Raw genomic sequence first — 18,680 nt, 5'->3', positions numbered from 1 at the left:
TCTTGAGTAACAGAGTGACATTAAATTTAACATATTAATATATATTTTTGTGAATATGTACACCTTTCCTCAAGCTAGACAATCTTGAGGTTTGACATATGAAATTATTTCTCAACAAACTGCTCTTTGTGTAACAAATTATGTCTGTCAAGAATTTCACTGACTGTTTCTTGTCATGTTATCCATTGAGTCAAGTCTTCATCTTAAAAGTAACTTAAGCTGTCAAATAAACGTTCAAATAAATACATGTCTCACTTCAATCAAGGTTCAAATGATCCAATATCTCATCAAAAATAAAATATTGGATGTATATGAAGTGCTTCAAACCAGCTCCACCTGCAGCAGCTTTAACGGCAACATGCTGCTTCCACACTGATGCTTCAGTGTGAATGATCTAGTTATGTCATATCAATCAGAGACAAAATAAGCACTTTTACTTCAAAACTGTAACAACAGTTGGCTGCTCTGTTTACTACAGTCCGGTTTTTTTGTGCTGCACTTTTACTTCTTGAATACTTTTACATTGCTCTATTTGTAGATTTACTTAAGTTCAGGATCCAAATATTTCTTCCACCACTGACATGTGAAAAGCTCTCGAGATCTTTTCCACATTCAGAGAGGCCAGCTTTAATTTTATATCTAATTCTGCATCTCCTTTTTTAATCGTAATCAATCACTGAAGCGCCACCAAATCTTACTCTTTGTCTTACTTCTTTTTCCATCCTGTTGGACTCTCATCCACACTAATTGTAACTTGTAATACCTCTGCGAGTTAATAGGGCTGCACCTTGTGATGGGACACTCACAAAGGGACTTAGCACGGTTAAGTTATCAGTTGAATAACGTACTATAGGGCCTTAGACACATAGTGGTAGTTGTTGTTCAGATTAATGTTTAAAACCTGCTGTGCTCCATTATTTCCCTCAGCAAAAGCAAACAAAACACACCTCACAGCTATGAAGACGCTAAAAAAGAGGAAGTTCAACAGTCCAGCAGGTAAACCTGTCACGGTCCTGTATTTTAGCTCAGAGAATGTGTATATGCTGCCCCCTTTTGATCAGTGAATGTAGGAGTGTCTTTTACACAAAAAATATGGATTCTCCTGAGTGTGGCATCTAGTGGACAGCATGCATTAACAGGTGAACTGCACTGAAAGGAGGATTAAAGCTTTGTTGCATATTAAATAACGTTATGATGAGTTTTTGAGACTTAAAACAATATTCCACTTGATTATTAAGCATTGTCATGGTGGATATTATGACTTCTAAAACACAATGTAACCTAAAAATGATGATTATTCCATTCCAGTCTTGAGCAACATGATTTTCTGACACACCGAAATGGAATCGAGCTATTGTGGTTACAGTAATTAGGCTTTTTCTTTCTCAGCTTGAACTGAACATGTAGACTACTGTGTGGCAGATACAAAAGAGATCAGTGACATCAGGGATAGTTGAAAATGTGATAGGCTACAGAGGATGTCCCATAGCCTGTTGGGTGACAAAGTTATTAAGAAATCAATGATTCAAAAAAAAAGAAAAAATGGCACTACTGTTTGATTTTCTGTCAACTTGTTTTTCTCTGCGTCCCCAGACAAACTTTGGAGGCAATTGACCTTTGTTCCAAGTTAAAACCTGCCTCTCTATCCAAAGTTGCCTTCAGATTAGTTTTTTTTCATAATACATCCATAAATTGAGATGTTGAGTTGCCCTTCAGCAATTCCCGTCCTGTTTACCCAATTTCTTCACATGGTGTATGCAGTTAAGAAATCACAATGTATTGAAGGTTGCCAGAGGCCTTTGCACCCCTGCTTACAGTTTCTAAACACATATCACTCACATAGTCTGCAGTGCGTATACATTATCTACATAATTCACAATAACCTTTAATTAGACCTTTTAACGCCCCCCCAATAGAAACAGTGACAGCATTTAAATCCTGTGGTCACTTGAACGTCACTTCTTCCATTCATACAACACACCAGACTTTTAGGAAAACAAGCTAAACGTACAAATAACGAGCCAATCAAATAATGTGGTTAGATCAGGGGGCTACCCTCAGACAATTGGGGTTTTTAAATCTGATATCACCAAATCACCGGTTTCGTAAGCGATGTTCCGATAACTGCAAGATAGTTTACCTCTTGCCCTTTTCCTGCCGGTAGAACACACCATGTACGGCAGCGGAGCGCCAGAACCGGAAGTACGCTACAGTTTACTATCTTGACTTCCTATCGAGTTCCCGCCCACGTCTTCCTCGACCAATGAGAACGCACCGGCTTCGACACCACACCGCCGACAACAAACAGCTTCCTCCAGGGCCGCCGGAGTTCGCGGGAAACCGGCTGTAGACGTAAATACAGCGAACATAATTGCGTTGGGGATTTAGTTGCCGTCCTTTGCTGGTTAAACCTGCGAGTCATGAAACGAACCGTTTTAAAAGCAACGCGGTTAAACACGGAAGCGGTGTCACCGCCTTAAACCGCCGTCTGGACGGGACCGCTTTGCCCTGACACCCCCACCCCTCCACCACCCCTCCTCCCGTGTGTGCTAACATCTGACGCTAGTTAGCTGGTTTGTCACGTTGGCGAACAGGAACGCTGCGCTTCATGCAACTGGACAAAGAGCTGCCGCTGTCAAGTCTCGGAAGAGACTCGTTGAAATGAGTCTGTTCAATTTGGACCGTTTTCGTTTCGAGAAGAAAGCGGCGAACAAAGAGCAGGGTAGCGGGTCCAACAGTCCGGAGTCGGAGAAGGAGAACAAGCCAGGTAACTCGGAGCTACATGTCAGGCTAACTTGCATTGGTGATTAGCCGGACATGTCAGACGTGCGATCTGCTCTGCCAAGAGGTGTCGAGCTATTGTTGTCGATACACATCAATATTGTTCTTAGTGAGAGCGTGACGCTGTCGTAGCTTGGTAATACCAACTCGGATAACACGACACAGTGAAGCACAGAAGTCTCAGTACCAAAACACTGTGAAGGTATTTTAGAAATAGTCATTGTAGCTTTGAGATCATTTCACTCTGCTCTTCATCCTTCAAGTCCAGACAAAGCATACAGTCAGTATTATGACGAGATCTGACATGCCAGCACTTCCCATACATATAGTCCAAATAAGTAAATATTGCATAATTGATACAGAAGCCAACCACAGTCTCTGGTCTGATTCCTGATTAAATGAGTTGTTTAATTACACTGAAATTAGTATGTAAATGTTCTGGTGTTTTTTTGTTTTTGTTTTTTTTTACTGACTTGTAAAGGTGTGACTATTGTTCTCAGGTGTCCCACTCCTTGCAGTTATCACCCCAAGCTCAGTATATACAGTTGCATTTAATTTGTAGAATAGCTGGGCCTTAAATCTGTATATCATGATGGAGGTACGATCTATTTGCCAAGCAGCAGAATATTGATAAGTACCGAGAAAGTAGCTTCAAACTTTGCGTACAAACCAGAAAGCATACGTTTACCCTCGGTTTTTGAATTGCATCCCATTTATCCTGCCTTGTGTTAAGTATTACTGACAGGAATGCATGTGACCACGTGTTTCTACCATTATGCTTTCCAGCTCAGATGAAACCTGTCAAAGCCCCACCAAAGTCTCAGTCCCATGCACGGGGAGTGGTTTTTGAGGAAGTCCTTTCCATTGATTTAGAGGATGATGATGTCATCTCTGAACCAAAGACCAAAATATCATTAACCAGGAAATCCAAGTATGTGCTCACTGAAAGGACAACGCCATTCAAGTTCATATTCATACTGATTAACACTGTTTTCAAGACCTGTTGGTTTTCTTCAATAGGAATGCATCCAAATATGTGGCATCGGATCACACCGATGATGAGGACATCGAATTGGGCGAGAAAATGACCAAACTGCTGGAGATGTTTCCTCAGATGACGAGAGAGGAGCTCCTGGACGTAAGTCTAGATTATGTTTTTGTAACGTTTCGGCATGAACTCATTATTTTGACTCCAGGGGTGCCATAAGCCAATTTGTAAGATTTGTTGTGCAGTGTCACCCACAGTTAAAACCTATCTAGATTTGTTTCACAGGTTTTGACTGCACACAAAATGTATTATGGGAAAATTATATTTTATTTGTATATTAGGCACATTGTCTAAGCTTTGGATTTTACCCTGTTCAGAGCAGCATCTTCTGTTCTCTTTTCAGGCCATTGAAAGTACGAGCACATTGGATGGAGCTGTAGCTGCCTGCCTTTTAAAGTCTGGATATAAAGAAGGTAAATAAAAAAATAAAAACACCAAGGGCACTTTAAAAAGAGAAAATAAATTTGATTTGCCTTTTTGGTGTTGATGACATATTAAACAATGTCTGGTTTATTCCCTGTACAACGAAGCAAAATCAAGATGTTATTGCTGAACGTTATGTTCAGATGTAGAAAGAAATAATACAAAAATTGTGGAAAATGTCACAGTGTTTGTTTCCACTTGGCTACTTTTGTCAGTCAGTTGGCCTCTTTTGAGATCAGTTGTTGCTTTTGTCCTCTCAGCTCCGCAGCCAAGCAGGAAGAGAAAGCATGATGGATCCAGCAGTTCTCAGGACAGTGATGAGAATCAGCTGAGAAAGAAGAGGAGACCATCAGTGGTAAGATTATTGAGTGTACCTTCATGGTTTTAAATGCTGTAACGTGGACACGTTATTCAGATCTTATCATTTTTGTGTACCTAAAGCCATTTTACATGTTCTGCTGCAGAATTTACATTCTGTACAAACTGCATAAAAACAGGTCTGTTACGGTGTCCAAAAAAATTGTCTGAAAAATACCTCTTTCTCTTTTACTCGTATAGAAATTACAATTAAATGTTTGCGACTGTTGATGTAAAAAAAAAAAAAAAAGCATATTCGCGATTGTTATTTAATGAGCACTGATGCACACAAGAAGAACTGAGACTATTTTGGGTTTCTCTTCACTGCCAAATGCTTATCTTAGCAGTGCTTTTGTGATTTGATGTGGTAAGGCATTTACCCGTCTTGTATTTTAACTTAAAGGCCTCTGATGGAGAAGAAAATGATGGGAAAGAACCGAGCTGGGAGAAGCAGGAAGCCATGGTCAGAAGACTGCAAAAAAAGTTTCCTGACCAGGACAAGGAGGTGAAAACACACACTGTAACACTTTATATTTTTTATTGACATTCATTTTATTCCACTCTGACTCTTTCCTCTCAAACTGTATGGAAGTTTTTAGGTTTATTCGTTCATTTATCTGTATGTTAATCATACATTCATAATAATTTGTCTCGATTAATTTATCATTAAATAATTAGAAGCTTATGCACTGCCATTTAAAGGCTAATGTGTATGATAAACACAAGTGTCACTTGAAACTTTGAACAAGCACTTGCATAAGAGGTTAAAGGACATAAGGAATGGTTAAAGTTCAGTTAATTTACAAACACTTATGACCACATGTATCACTACTTATCAGTCCCATCTGTATTTTGCGCCGTCTCTTTGTGAGCTTCATTGAAAACGACTTGATTTTTCCAGCAGCTTTTCTCAAAAATTGCAATGCAGTTTGGAAATCCTTTTAAATGGACCACGAGCTCAAAGTTTCAAAAAAGTCGTAAAAAGGACGTAGCTTTACGAATCAGTCTGCGACTGCAATATAGAACACATTGGCTGCATTTCAAAGTAAGGGCTTTTTAAACAAATGTAAAAAAAATCATGTAATGTAACACACTGTGTGATTAAAAGTGTGTCAGTTGGTTGCGAAATTGTCATGATAACATTTCCCGTAAACGAGGTATGGGGTTTGTTTTGATGACGTGTTTAAAGAGTTACTGACTGTAAAGTTATTTTTACAGTTATTTTAGTTGATAAAGCAAGTTTTGTTTGGAAAGGCTTATTCGATGTTGTAAGACAGCAGAGCCTCTATTGAGTCCATTTATTGCATAAAATAACAAAAGATACTTAAACAGAGTAAACAAACTTAATGAAAACTCCACAAAATGTCCCATAACTGCTCACTTTCCTGACACTGGACAAACAGCATAAAGAAGAATTTTGAAGTTGGTTTTTTTTTAGTTTTTTTTTAAGTGTGTCATCTGCAGACCCTTCCATCACAGTCTTAACTGTAAGTGACTGAATTATTGCAGGAATGAATGAATATGTGGGGAGTATTTAGTTCATGTGATTTGCTGCAAACCAAAACCAAAAAATATCACGATCATTTGTTAAATCCAGGCTTCGAGGATGAAGTCATTCATTTTAACAAGCATTGCCGATTTATCGGAATATCTGCCTCAACCTTTATAAAACCCAATGATGGTGAATTGATTGTGTGTTTATCCGATGATGACGAAGCAAAACGGTGAGAAAGGGGGGGGAAAAAATGCTGGCAGATTTTTTTTTTTATTCTGTAAATAATTGATCTTGTGTTTCAGTTCTGACGAAAGATCTGCTTTGTGTTTGGTGTAGGAGCTGCGGATGGTGCTGCAAGAGCACGACTGGAACGTTGAAGATGCTCTCCAGGTTCTACAGATGTTCTCAGACACAGGTGCAAACATAACGGCTGCCACCTGAATCTGGCTCATGCCATGTATATGTGTACTTGGAACTTTTGCATTGAATTGCTTAAGTGATTGTAATCCAGGCTGCTGTTGTTGTTGTTGTTTTCTGTTATCAGATAATACCAGTTTCAGCTCACCGGATTCAGACGGGAAAAAAAATAGCAAATCAAAGAGCAAAGACAAGTCGAGCAGGAAGCACACGGAGGTGAAGTGCCACAAAGACCGTGCAGATAGAAAAAATGGGAGAGATCAAAAGAACTCTAAAGACCCCAGAGAAATCAGTGAATCAGAGGAGGACAGTACAGATGATTCAGATGCTACAAAGGACAGTGAGGACGATTCAGACTCGGAAGACAGGAAGGATTCCAAACTCAAGGGTAGCGCTTCCACTCTGTCTTCATGGATTATGAAAAAATCAGAGTCGGCGTCATCATCATCATCATCATCATCCTCATCCTCTTCATCCTCCTCCTCCTCTGTCAAGAAGACAACTACCTTTTCTTCCCTAAAGCCATCCTCCTCTTCCTCCGTGGCCCAAACGCTGTCCAAATTTGCCAGTGTGACCAGCATAGCTAAGAAGCAGGCAGAGGAGAGAAAGAGGAAGGCGCGTGCCTCAGATGAACGTGTCAGTTCCGAAGGGGAGAATGACGATGAAGAGGAGGCAGTAAGCAGCGAGTTTGAGGACTCGGACCACGAGATGCACTCGAAAGGTACCATGACACAACTGAAGAAGGAGGTACTCGCATTCTTCCAGCAGTCGTCGATAGACGAGCTGTCGCTGATCGCCGGGTGCTCCGTTAAAAAGGCCCAGAAGATTGTGGAACTGAGACCCTTCAACCACTGGCAGAGCCTGGTGAGAACACATCTGTAAACCGCAAACAGACATCATGCAGAGGACTTATTCACGTTAAATTCAACAGTTTGCACGAGTTTTCGATGGGGAAAGTTGTGGAAACAAAAAGCTACACTGTTATCATCTTGCTGAACACCTGGCGAGGGACATTGTGACGGTTGTAATTTCAATCACACCACATTTACTTAGCGTGCACACTACATCAAGGTCCTCAGTGTAGAGACAAGACATTCCTGACAATCTATTGAACAGCAGAACTCTTCACCTCCTGACACCTTGTTCTCTCTTTCATCTGATTTTCAACAGTTTCTTTTCCCAAACATCTACCTGTCATCAGACAGTAAATATTAACACTATTAGTAATAAGTGTGACAGGATGTCATGTTGCAACAATAGGGCTGTGAAATATTTCATCTCTTTGTATAGCGGTGATAATGTAGTGTTGTTAACACCCTTTGTTAGTAGTGTTTGGGTTATATGGTGTTCTTGAAGATGACCTTGTGACCATGTGGATGTATAAAAGCTGTCGTGGCAGCATGGTTCTGTTTTTCAGTGTAGTGACAGCAGCTAGGGTGAACTCTTCAGAGAATTCAGTGACTCAAACATTTAGTCTTTATCCACTCTCGGGCCATCGACTGATTTGGCAGAATATTTACTGACAGATTGTGCAGTAATGGCCACCGTCTATATACTTGCCAAACTGTGTTAACTATAACATTTTGTTTGTTCCTCTTCAGATTGAAGTCTTTCATAAAGAAAATGGACTTTCAGAAGACTTGCTGCCGGGCTGCAGAGTCGTCCTCAGAGAGCGTAAAGTCGTCCACGGGCTCATGTCCAAATGTGAGACCATTTCTTCAAAAATGGTCAAACAGGTTACTGAGGTGATGGAGAAAGGCACGGGGGCCATGGAGCAGCCCAGTATACTTAACAGCCAGTGAGTAAAATTCACAAAAACACACACTGGCATTAATGAACGCTTCATAGAATGAAAAAAAACTTCTTCAGCAGCATCTTTGTGTTAAATCGTGGCTTGTGTTGGTGCCAACTTGCTACCAAACATGTATAGACACATGTATGCACTGATATGACCATGAAATGAGATCGAGCCTCCACTGAAACGTCTCATTTTTTGCTTGCTTTGGATGTTTGGCAGACTGTGCAGAAAGATGTCTTTATAGTTTGACTTTTCGGTTTCCAAATTGCCCTGCTTGAGGTGCGTATTTTCTTTGAGCACATTTAGTTTAAGTTGTTTACGTGCAAGCAGGATTTGTGACGTCCTAACTTAAGTTTGGAAGACGGTCCCGGCCCGGTGTACAAACTTCTAAAAGTGTGCTGTTGAAACCGGAAGCATGCATGGCACACGCATTGAGAATAGACTTTCATTGCACTCCCTGTGTCTGTCTTTCAGATTACAGCTGAAAACCTATCAGCTGATTGGTCTAAAGTGGCTGTTGCTTTTGCATGAACATGAACTGAGTGGTATCCTCGCTGATGAAATGGTAAGACAACCAGGAAAGGATCTATGGGGTTTGACGTCGGGGGAAAGGAGCAATATATGTGAGGTGTTGGATCATCAACCCAGAGTCCAAAACAAATGAAGTACTGTAAATGTTAACATGTAACCCAGGCGGCACAGCAGGCTCCTACAGCTCCATGAGTGTTACTGCGTCAGTATCAAAGAGGGTTTTGTGTAGATATGAAGCCGTCCTGCAGGTGAGTAAATAATCAGAAGGTAGGGACGAAAGTTATAAAGAGTCACATTTATCGTTTTAGCCCCAAGATGGTGAGAGAAGCGAACTTTGATTTGTGTACTTTGTTTAAGCTGCATATTTGTTGAAGTCTGTCAGCCTTTTTTGTTTGTTTTGGTCACACTGGTGGCATTTGATCTGCAACGCAGATGTTCAAATATTGTTTTGCTTTTCTTTCTTTTTTTCGTCTCAATCACTTGATCATTATGTTTCATGTCTGACTGTTGTGAATTCCTCTCATCAGAGACTGTATATGTATATAGTTCATTTTTACATGAACTGCATAACATGGTTACGTGAGCTCTGTCTCTGGTGTCCTGTCGGCCGTCTCTTTAATCCCTTAATTGATTCATTACGGGACAGTTGCCTGTGCGGAAATCGGTGATGATGCAAGTTGTCTCTGCTGTATTGAAGTTATTTTTCTGGTTAACACGGAGAGCTGCACCATTCAAAATGAGAACCCCAGTTTTCTTGTTTCGACAACAAAAAGGGAATACTTTTGTTTTGACCTTTTAAATGGAACAGCTCCACGAACCTGACACTGAACATGATAATCAACTTCAGTCAGTATTTTTTCTGTGGGTGTCTCTCGCTCGCTGCAAGTGTTTTTGTTTTTTTTCCTGACTGCTGGGTTTTGCTGCTCTGCATCTTGTGGCGTAACGCTGCGTTGTCATTTGTTTAAGGAGAATATTAGGAGGGCTTGTTTTTCTTACTGCTTATGTCCCAGATAATAAAATGCAGCAGAAATGTTGTCATTTAGAAATGAGATAACATAGAGGTGCGAGTCAAGATGCCGTTTTTATTACAGTTAATCATGCAGCCCTACTTCATGGTGTTCTGTTGTCTTCACTTTGTATAGCGTTGACGAATTTAGCTTGATGTAAAGGGCTTTTTATTCCCTTATTTTCTCTAAACGCTGTCGGTTGTTGAAAGGTTTGAGGTTAATCAGGGCTTCACATTTGAAAGTAGTAGCATTACATTGTCGGTTATGTTTCTTTATACATTTTGACATTTTAGAGGCAATTCTCACCTGTGTAGCAAACGACTGTCTGGAATCACTTTAATGTCCTCTTTCTTCTGATTAAACAAGTTCAATGTCATTTTGACACTCTGTGCTCTCTGATAGTATCTCTAACGCTCAATACAGATTATCCACCTCGTCCTGTCATGTGGAAACTCAACACGGATTGTATCTCTCCTTTTCCCTCTCTCCACCGCTCAGGGTTTGGGGAAAACTATCCAGGCTATAGCATTTCTGGCTGAGCTGTACCAGAATGGAATAGAAGGTCCTCACCTCATCATTGTGCCTTCTTCTACACTGGGTAATGTCTTTTCTCAAATCACACGCTTGGCTGCTTTGCTTCAAACAATGTAATCTAAGAACATACGCTGCTTTGAGAACTCTTGGAGTTCTTTATGATTAGGATAATTCCCAAACCCCCCCGCACATGAAGCAAGTCTCTAGGACTGCATTCTTTCGTGGCTTCAATGTTGCCCAGGCTGGGAACACCATATCCCACCGTGATGCAGGGAAATTAATCCATGCATTTGTTACTTCCAGGCTTGATGACTGTAATTCTTTGTTGTCAGGATTGCCCCGGTGGATCTCTGAAAGCCTCCAGCTGATTCAGAATGTTGCTGACAATAGAGAGAGCATATTTCCCCCCATTTTAGCTTTCCTATATTGGCTTCCTCTTAAATCATGGATAGAATTAAAAAAAAATTCCTCTGCTGACATATGAAGCCCTTAATGTTTAAGCTCTATCTTATATTCTCATTGGTCCCTGTTATCCCAACAGAATGCTTCGCTACCAAAGTGCAGGCTTGCTTACGGTCCCAAGAGTTTCCAGGAGTAGAGTGGGAGGCAGAGCTTTTAGGTATCAGGCCCCGCTCCTCTGGAGTCAGCTCCCAGTTTGAATTCAGGAGGCAAACAAACGCCCTGCTTTTAAGACTAAGCTTAAAAATGACCTTTTTGATAAAGCTTACAGTTAGTGCAGAGTAAAATGACCTTGAGCCATCCCCTCACTCTGGTCTCCATTCATCCCCATGAATTTCCCACTACTGTGTGCTGTTTTAATATTTCCTAACATTGACATTTTATTGATATTGATGTTTAACATTGCTAACTTTAGACAGTTGTTTATTATCCTTTTTTTCTGAAATTGAAAAGTGCATAACTAAGTTCCTTACTTGTATACTTTGTAGTTTTTATATTTCCTTGCTATTTTGATGTGGCTGTTCTGTTTGAACAGTGTATTGGGGCCATGTTCAATTGGGATCTTGCACTGTAAACAAAATTGAAATAGATGAGGTTTAACATAACAGTATCCCTTCTGTTGCCTGAGGCTATATATAGTTTTATGTTTGGAAAAGGCAGTTTGTGAGGGGAAAAAAGGAAAATAATTATGATGTTTCAATGAAAGCAATACTCTGTTCACCTTAGCTGTCGCCCTTGTGTATCTAAACCAATTGCTTTAATTTGACATGTATACAAACTTAGGTAAGCGGTCACTGAGACTGCAGTGTTTTAGGTTAGGTTAGGTTTTCATCCGTTTATGAAATATATTGATTATTTTATTTGCTTTGTAAAAAAAAAAAAAAAGTATTAATGCTGTCTTGACTCTCTCTGTTGTAGATAACTGGGTCAGAGAGCTGAAGCTGTGGTGTCCAAACCTCAAAATTCTAGTCTATTATGGTAAGGCTGTTCATTCATCTTGCTACATAAAAGTCTTGTCTTCCTTATGTCGACCCTTCAAGGTCCTTCAAGTGTTTACTGCAATCAAACGTGTGCAGAGATAGCTGAAGATGTAGACCAGCAGTAGCACTGCATCAAAAACCCAGCACAGAGCTGTGTTGGGCATCTATGTTGCTACAAGATAAAACATAAAGCAGAAAGCCAGGTCAGGAGCAGCCACCTGGAGGCAGATTGTTAAACTCAGAAAAAGTATGATTTGTGTTGATTGTATTGTGATATTGATGTGCAAATAAGTAGGAAAAAGATGTTTTCTCACAGTTCGAAACAAAATGAGGGTGTCCGTGTTCTGTATAGGATCTGTGGAAGACCGCCGTTACCTCAGGCACGACATCCTCAATGATGCTGTTGAGTTCAATGTCATTGTGACCACGTAAGCGCGCGCACACACACACACACACACACACACACACTCACCCTGCATGATGTTTTACTGATCATTACAGCAAACATGCTTCTGAAAGACAGAATCCGTGTGGCTGGCGCAACTTGTCAATCACACGTTTGCTTGTGTTTGATTTGTTTTCCAGCTACACTTTGGCCATAGGAAACGATAACGACCGCAGCCTTTTTCGCAAGCTGCGTCTGACGTATGCTGTGTTTGATGAAGGCCACATGCTGAAGAACATGAACACTCTGCGCTACCGACATCTTATGGCTATTAATGTTAGTTGACTTACACATTGTAATGTATTTCTACCCCATGAGATTCACCTAAAAGCCTAAAATGTCTTTGTCTCGCTTTCCTTGTAGGCTGAGCATCGGCTGCTGCTGACAGGAACTCCTTTACAGAACAACCTCTTAGAGCTGATGTCTCTCTTAAACTTCATCATGCCCTCCATGTTCTCCAACTCCACAACACAGCTCTCCAAAATGTTTTCTATGGTCAGTGTGGGTGTGTGTGTGTGTGTGGGTATTATCTTAAAATGCAAAAGCCTGTCTTCTTCCTTTTAATGTTTGAAACTGAATCCGTGTTCAGTTGCAACTGTTCCGATTTCCTGATACGAAACCATGAATTCGTTGAAATACAAAACCGAAAATGGTGCTTCATAAAATAACAGGCTTAAGAAAGACACCTTCCGCCTCTGAGCTTAAGGTTTCTCCTTACTCTTCTCTGTTCTCTTCAATTGAGTCCCTTGAGATTATTTTCAGCAAGCAAGGAATGTCAGAGATTAAATAAAAGCAAGCTATAATAATGTCCCAAAGCAGTCACAGTACAGGTAAAGTGTGGTAAGGTAGGAGACAATGAATAACCTGTGTGTTAAATGTTGCGTTCTGTATCAGAAATCCCACGAGGAGCAGAGCCGTTTTGAGAGGGATCGTATTTCTCAGGCCAAACTCATCATGAAGCCTTTTATCCTCCGAAGAATCAAGAGCGAGGTGAGTCGATCTGGGAAAGTTGCAAATTTGTGTTGCAAACTGTGCAAATATAATGTGGGTGTTTTAAGAATGTTTTAAATACAAATCTTCAAGTAAAATTATTTCAATCCCCCAGTTTTGTAAAACATTTAACTTTTAGTTTCTATTATTATAGTCTGCAGAAAAAACTTCAATAATAATTGAATCCCGTGATTTAGACAGAATTCAGTTATAATTCAGTGAAGAATCATGAAAACAAGATTTATTTCAGCAGCATCTGTTCCTTATTTCAGTATTTTGCTGAAGCACACTTGTCGGAACAGTAGAGTACTAAACACAGCGCAAGTATCGTGAATAATGTGTTTTCCTTCTCCCAGGTTCTCAAGCAACTGCCAGCAAAGGAAGAAAAGATCAAGTTCTGCCCGATGAGTGAGAAGCAGCAGGTTCTCTACCAGAATCTCTTTAACAAACTCAAGACTTCCATCAATGGCGAGAGTAAGCCTCATTTAAATGGCTGGATTTACTGCTATGTACTCTATGTTACAGCACTATTTTGTGTAAATTGCAGTATTTGTTTTTGGTTAATACTTTTTCTCATCCGTTCTTTTCTCAGAGCGCGAGTTGTGTAATGTGATGATGCAGTTGAGGAAGATGGCCAACCACCCTCTGCTTCACAGACAGTACTACACCACAGAAAAGCTCAAAGCCATGAGCAAACTCATGCTCAAGGTCAGTCCTGCTCCCTTTCGACTGTGGTGAACTACAACAATTTGAACAGGGAACATTTTCAGCCTAACGGCACAAGTGACAGCTTATGTCCACAAGAAGATGGCAAAGCATTTTTCTGTTGAAACTTAACTCTAATATCAGCGGTTTCATTTAAATTATTTGATTTAAAAAAAAAAAAAAAAAAATGTAAACACGTTAAATGTTTCCTCTTTTTCTTCAGGAGCCAACTCACTTTGATGCAGATGCTTCTCTGATCCAGGAGGACATGGAGGTGATGTCAGACTTTGAGCTGCATCGTCTGTGCCAGCAGTACTCCTCCATCGGCTCCTACCAGCTTGAAACCAATCTCCTGCTCGACTCTGGAAAATTCCACCACCTCACAGGGCTGTTGGCCTCACTTAAAAGCAAGGTAAATACAAATGTCCAGAACGATTTCTGTGCTCAAGAAGAACATGTCGTCTGTTTTGTTTTTTTTGCACAGATAAAAGACTATGCAGCGTAACTTTCCTCTCATCCAACAGGGAGACCGAGTAGTATTGTTCAGTCAGTTCACCATGATGCTCGACATTGTGGAAGTGCTGCTGAAACATCTTCACCATCGTTATGTCAGACTGGATGGATCCACACCCATAGCTGACAGGTCAGATGTATGTCAGATTCCAGCACTGCACTCAGATCAGTTGAAGGCAACAAGGCATCATCACCGAGCCTTTGATCTTATCAGTCACAAATCGTTTAAGTCATCCTTACAGCAAGCACCATCATTTCCCTATTGCACCACATTCTTTGCAGTTGGACTGTTGCATATGCTCACATTGTGATTTTGATAATAAAATGATATGTTCAAGGTTCAATGTTAATTTTGATCGCCTCCTCTTGGAGAGAATTACCTCCGATTGAAGGAGCTGCAGCAGCATCAACATCTTACTTTCCAATAAAACCACGTCAAATAAGAGCAGCAGCTATTGGTTAACCCTGAGCTGATTCAATGAGTGTTGCATCGGGGAGAAAAAAAACGATGTCAAACTGAGGAAAAAGGAAGCAATGTTTGTTATTGATCTTGTACTCACGAGGATTTCTTTGTCCTGCAGGATTGTCTTAATTGATGAGTTCAACACCGACCCTGACATATTTGTTTTCCTGTTGTCGACACGTGCTGGAGGCCTCGGTATCAACCTCACCTCAGCCAATGTTGTCATCCTACATGACATTGACTGCAATCCCTACAATGACAAACAGGCAGAGGACAGATGTCACCGCGTGGGCCAGACCAGGTGAGATGAGATCTGTATTGGCTTCTACCTGTATTCCTGTCTTATTATGGCGGAAATGGAGCCGGAACAGCTTCTGCTATATGCGTCCAGATTGTGATGGGATTCAAGTCTCGGAATAATACAGTACGTATTGCAATTATAGGACCCCGTTAGGTAAAACGTTCCTTTTTAAGAGCTGTGCTTAGTGTATTGATTTAGTGTCATGACTAATGTGCCTCCCTGTGTGTCAGGACTGTACAGGTGATGAAGCTGATCAGTAAGGACAGTATAGAGGACGGCATCCTGCAGCTGGGCCACAAGAAACTCAAGCTGGAGCAGGACATGACCGCCGCTGAAAAGGGTAAGATGATGCGTACACATACATACTGCACTCACACACTCTTACTCTGTAATAAAAACATTAAAGTGATTTAATCTTAGATCAAATTCTAAATAATTAAAACATCAAATAGCAGAAATGACTTCTTTTAGGCCAAAAGTAAAACAATATATTTTTCCCTATAAATCTACTTTTATTTGGTTGTCATAACAGCGAATATCCACCTACTCTTCACTTATAACAGACTTTTGCAAAACTTGAAAGAATCATTGATAAAGAGTAGTGCCCATGCTATTTTTGAGGGTGATGTCGATACGAATATGAGAGCTAAAATATTCCAATATTCTTTATATCTAAATTGTATATACATTGTATATAAACACCCATTTTTTTTTTTTTTTGCCATGACCCCTCAGATGTGGTTATCAATGTGGGTTGACACTCGTGACAAATTAAAGTAATGGAGGCCGGATGTTTTACATTTTATTGTCCACACGGACGTCAATGCACTGAAACGGTAAACCTCACTGGGAATGTTGTGACTATAGACAACTTTAAATATAAAAACAAATTTAAACGAACTCGGGCATCTTTTCTGCATAATCTTTTGTAAAAAAAAAAAAAAAAAGTAATCTTATGGCCGCATATGAGCCAACACATACTCCTATACTATTGGTATTGGAGTGTATGTTTGTCGAGATATATCTAAAATCGAACGGTCGGACTCTAATAAAGAGTTGATCGGCAAGGTCAGAAGTCAAGCCGTTTCTTGCACTGCGCTTCATGAGGGTCCACTGTGTTTTAACTCAATCAAGAGAAAATGTCAACAATTATTTGTTGGTGAAAGTTTCTTTAATAGTTTATCTTAAAGTTAAAAGTATATAAAAAAAAAATTAAAAAATCTGTATATATTCAAAATACTTGATCCAGCAGTTAACCTTGTAAGATCTGCTGAAAGTACCTGGGATCTTCCAGTGTAAATACAGTTTGAATTAAATCTATAAATTATTAAGATTCCTGGGTTGAATGTCGTTATGAGGAGAAAACGCTCGGGTTCGGGAGGAGAGGCGTCGCTCTTCGCACGCAATCAGTCATGCAAGGAATGCTGTGCATCCAGAACTAAGAGCGAAATAATGAAATTACACTGTGGAGAAATGGTTCACAATATCGGGTCAGTAAATTACAAACGTGTATGAAGAATGAAGGAAATTGCATGTGCTGCTCAGCGCTGGTGTCAAACTGTAGATGATGAATCTAAAACTTAAAAAGACCTGGGACTAATTGTATGCGGCTAGTTTGCCATATTTCTGGGTACACCGTGTTTGAAACGGTTGTCTTGGGTTTTCCTTAACTTTCTGTATTATTTGTGAATTTAAAAAAAAAATAAATAAATAAATAAAGCATCATTTGTTCTGTAGGTGGTGAAGGGACCATACCTGAAGATATGGCATCTCTGCTCAAAGCCTCTCTGGGACTGTGACACCCAAACACGTGCAAATTGAAACGGTAAAATCAGTATTTGATGGAGTGCCTGGGATTCTGGGCAGACTTGAGTATTGTGACTGAACACGCACTTCTGTGTCTTTAGAAGGACTGCAAACTCTACATTGCCATCAAACAAGTTCTGATCTTGAGGTCTGATTTACTGTGCAGCATGGTAACTGTGCCTAAAACACTATTTTGTACATGCACACAGTTTTTTTTTGGTCTTACTTCGACTACGAGGCCATTATGTCATCACAAATTCTGCCTTCTAAATACGGTCGTATACACTCCACAGGTTTATGTGAGGGTTCAAAGCTGTAGAAACCTGAAAGAGCATGGTGTTTGGATGTTCAGAGCTAACCTCGAGTAATGCAGCATGTTTTAGAGCACACCATCTTTGACGGAATAAAATGTATCATTTAAGTGCACATAACACGTGGGGGTCTACTATTATTTACATGAAGATGAAGGCACTGTATTCTGGTCAGGAAAAGGATGCCAGTCTTTGACGGATGAATATTTCCAAATTCTATTATCCTTACTCGCTCGAAGAGAGGGTGGAGAATAGAGAATAATGTTTGTTTGTTTTTAATTGTTTTTATAAGCTTTTATTCCATACAGTTACATCTTGCCTGTCGTTTCTGCCAGATTTAAAAACTATTTGTTGACATTAAAGCTTTTTTGGCTGCTGTGATCCGTAGCGGCATTTGAACAGCAGCAGGCAAGTTGCTATTCACAATGAACTCCTCTGCTACCATTTCTGACTGAAAATGATTTAAAAGTTGTGTCACAGTCAGCCGTGTATTTGGATTTCCTGTTGCTGTAAATGTTGTGTTGAGTTTCATCTTCCATTTTATTTTTAATGTACATTTTTCAGCGAAGGCAGACTGACCTTTTTTTTTTTTTCTTTTTTTTTTGGACCGAGGATACATGGTTGTTTGGTTGTAGTTGATGCATTTAATATACAGATATTCCAGATAACTGTAAAGGAGAATGTCTTAAAAATGTGGTGCTTGAGCTGGTTTCTTTGCTGTTTCTACTCTTTTAAATCTCTTCAGCCAAGCGAGATAGAGACGGTGGTTTAAAGAAGCAGCTGCTGCATTCACATAGTGTCAGTGGCTAATGTGTTGTAAGTGTTCAAGTGTTCCTGTTAAAGCTTTTAATAAGTCATTTGTATGTTTTTTAGGTTCCTGTTTGAACTTAGTAATAAATATTGGAATAAATATTTGTCTGGTGTTTACAGCAAATAGGCAAAAGGAGCTGCCAATAAGAAAATGATACAATAATATTTCATCTTGTATGAATTTCTCATATGTTCTGATAGAGGACTAAAACCTTTCTAACAGCAGGTTTGGGGTCCTGAGTATACATTTGGAATAGGCCACATTACTGAAATGTGATGAAATTAAAACAAAAACAAAAAAAAACATTACGTTGTTTTTTTTGTTGTTGTTTTTTTTTCCCCATGGGTAGTGGAAAATTTATGACTGGAGTTTTATATTTAAACCATCCATAGAAGTGCTGAAAATCTCACAAAATATGCTCATAAAAACAGGCTTATATAATGTCAACAAGAATGTAAAGAATTGCAAATAACTGAAAAATAGAAATTTAGAATTGCTTGATTTC

The 18,680-nt window shown here is 39.8% G+C and overlaps 1 protein-coding gene across 1 annotated transcript; it reads left to right on the top strand.

Moving 5' to 3' along the window:
• The first annotated feature begins 2,301 nt into the window (after window positions 1-2,301).
• On the top strand, window positions 2,302-18,278 carry smarcad1a (SNF2 related chromatin remodeling ATPase with DExD box 1a). Its single transcript, XM_069138863.1, has 23 exons — window positions 2,302-2,767; window positions 3,568-3,712; window positions 3,802-3,919; window positions 4,173-4,242; window positions 4,513-4,607; window positions 5,013-5,114; window positions 6,441-6,519; window positions 6,649-7,385; window positions 8,123-8,319; window positions 8,794-8,884; window positions 10,356-10,455; window positions 11,769-11,828; window positions 12,183-12,258; window positions 12,416-12,551; window positions 12,639-12,770; window positions 13,170-13,265; window positions 13,622-13,739; window positions 13,858-13,973; window positions 14,194-14,382; window positions 14,495-14,613; window positions 15,065-15,247; window positions 15,478-15,587; window positions 16,985-18,278. The coding sequence occupies exons 1-23, from the start codon at window positions 2,662-2,664 to the stop codon at window positions 17,044-17,046; spliced, it is 3,237 nt and encodes a 1,078-aa protein (XP_068994964.1). The 5' UTR covers window positions 2,302-2,661; the 3' UTR covers window positions 17,047-18,278.
• Window positions 18,279-18,680: the final 402 nt, after the last annotated feature.

This window comes from Embiotoca jacksoni, unplaced genomic scaffold (assembly GCF_022577435.1).
Source record: "Embiotoca jacksoni isolate LCO1_2020_lvr unplaced genomic scaffold, fEmbJac1.0.p SCAF_8, whole genome shotgun sequence".
Lineage (NCBI taxonomy): Eukaryota > Metazoa > Chordata > Actinopteri > Embiotocidae > Embiotoca > Embiotoca jacksoni.
Note: the sequence above shows the minus strand (reverse complement) of the source record. Positions and strands in the feature narration are given on the sequence as shown.

Excerpts from the sequence above, each read along its gene's own strand:
- smarcad1a (XM_069138863.1), top strand. The coding sequence starts at position 2,662 with ATGAGTCTGTTCAATTTGGACCGTTTTCGTTTCGAGAAGAAAGCGGCG. Across the intron at positions 8,885-10,355 it reads GTATCCTCGCTGATGAAATG|GGTTTGGGGAAAACTATCCA; the intron begins GTAAGACAACCA and ends TCCACCGCTCAG. Across the intron at positions 15,248-15,477 it reads CACCGCGTGGGCCAGACCAG|GACTGTACAGGTGATGAAGC; the intron begins GTGAGATGAGAT and ends CCTGTGTGTCAG.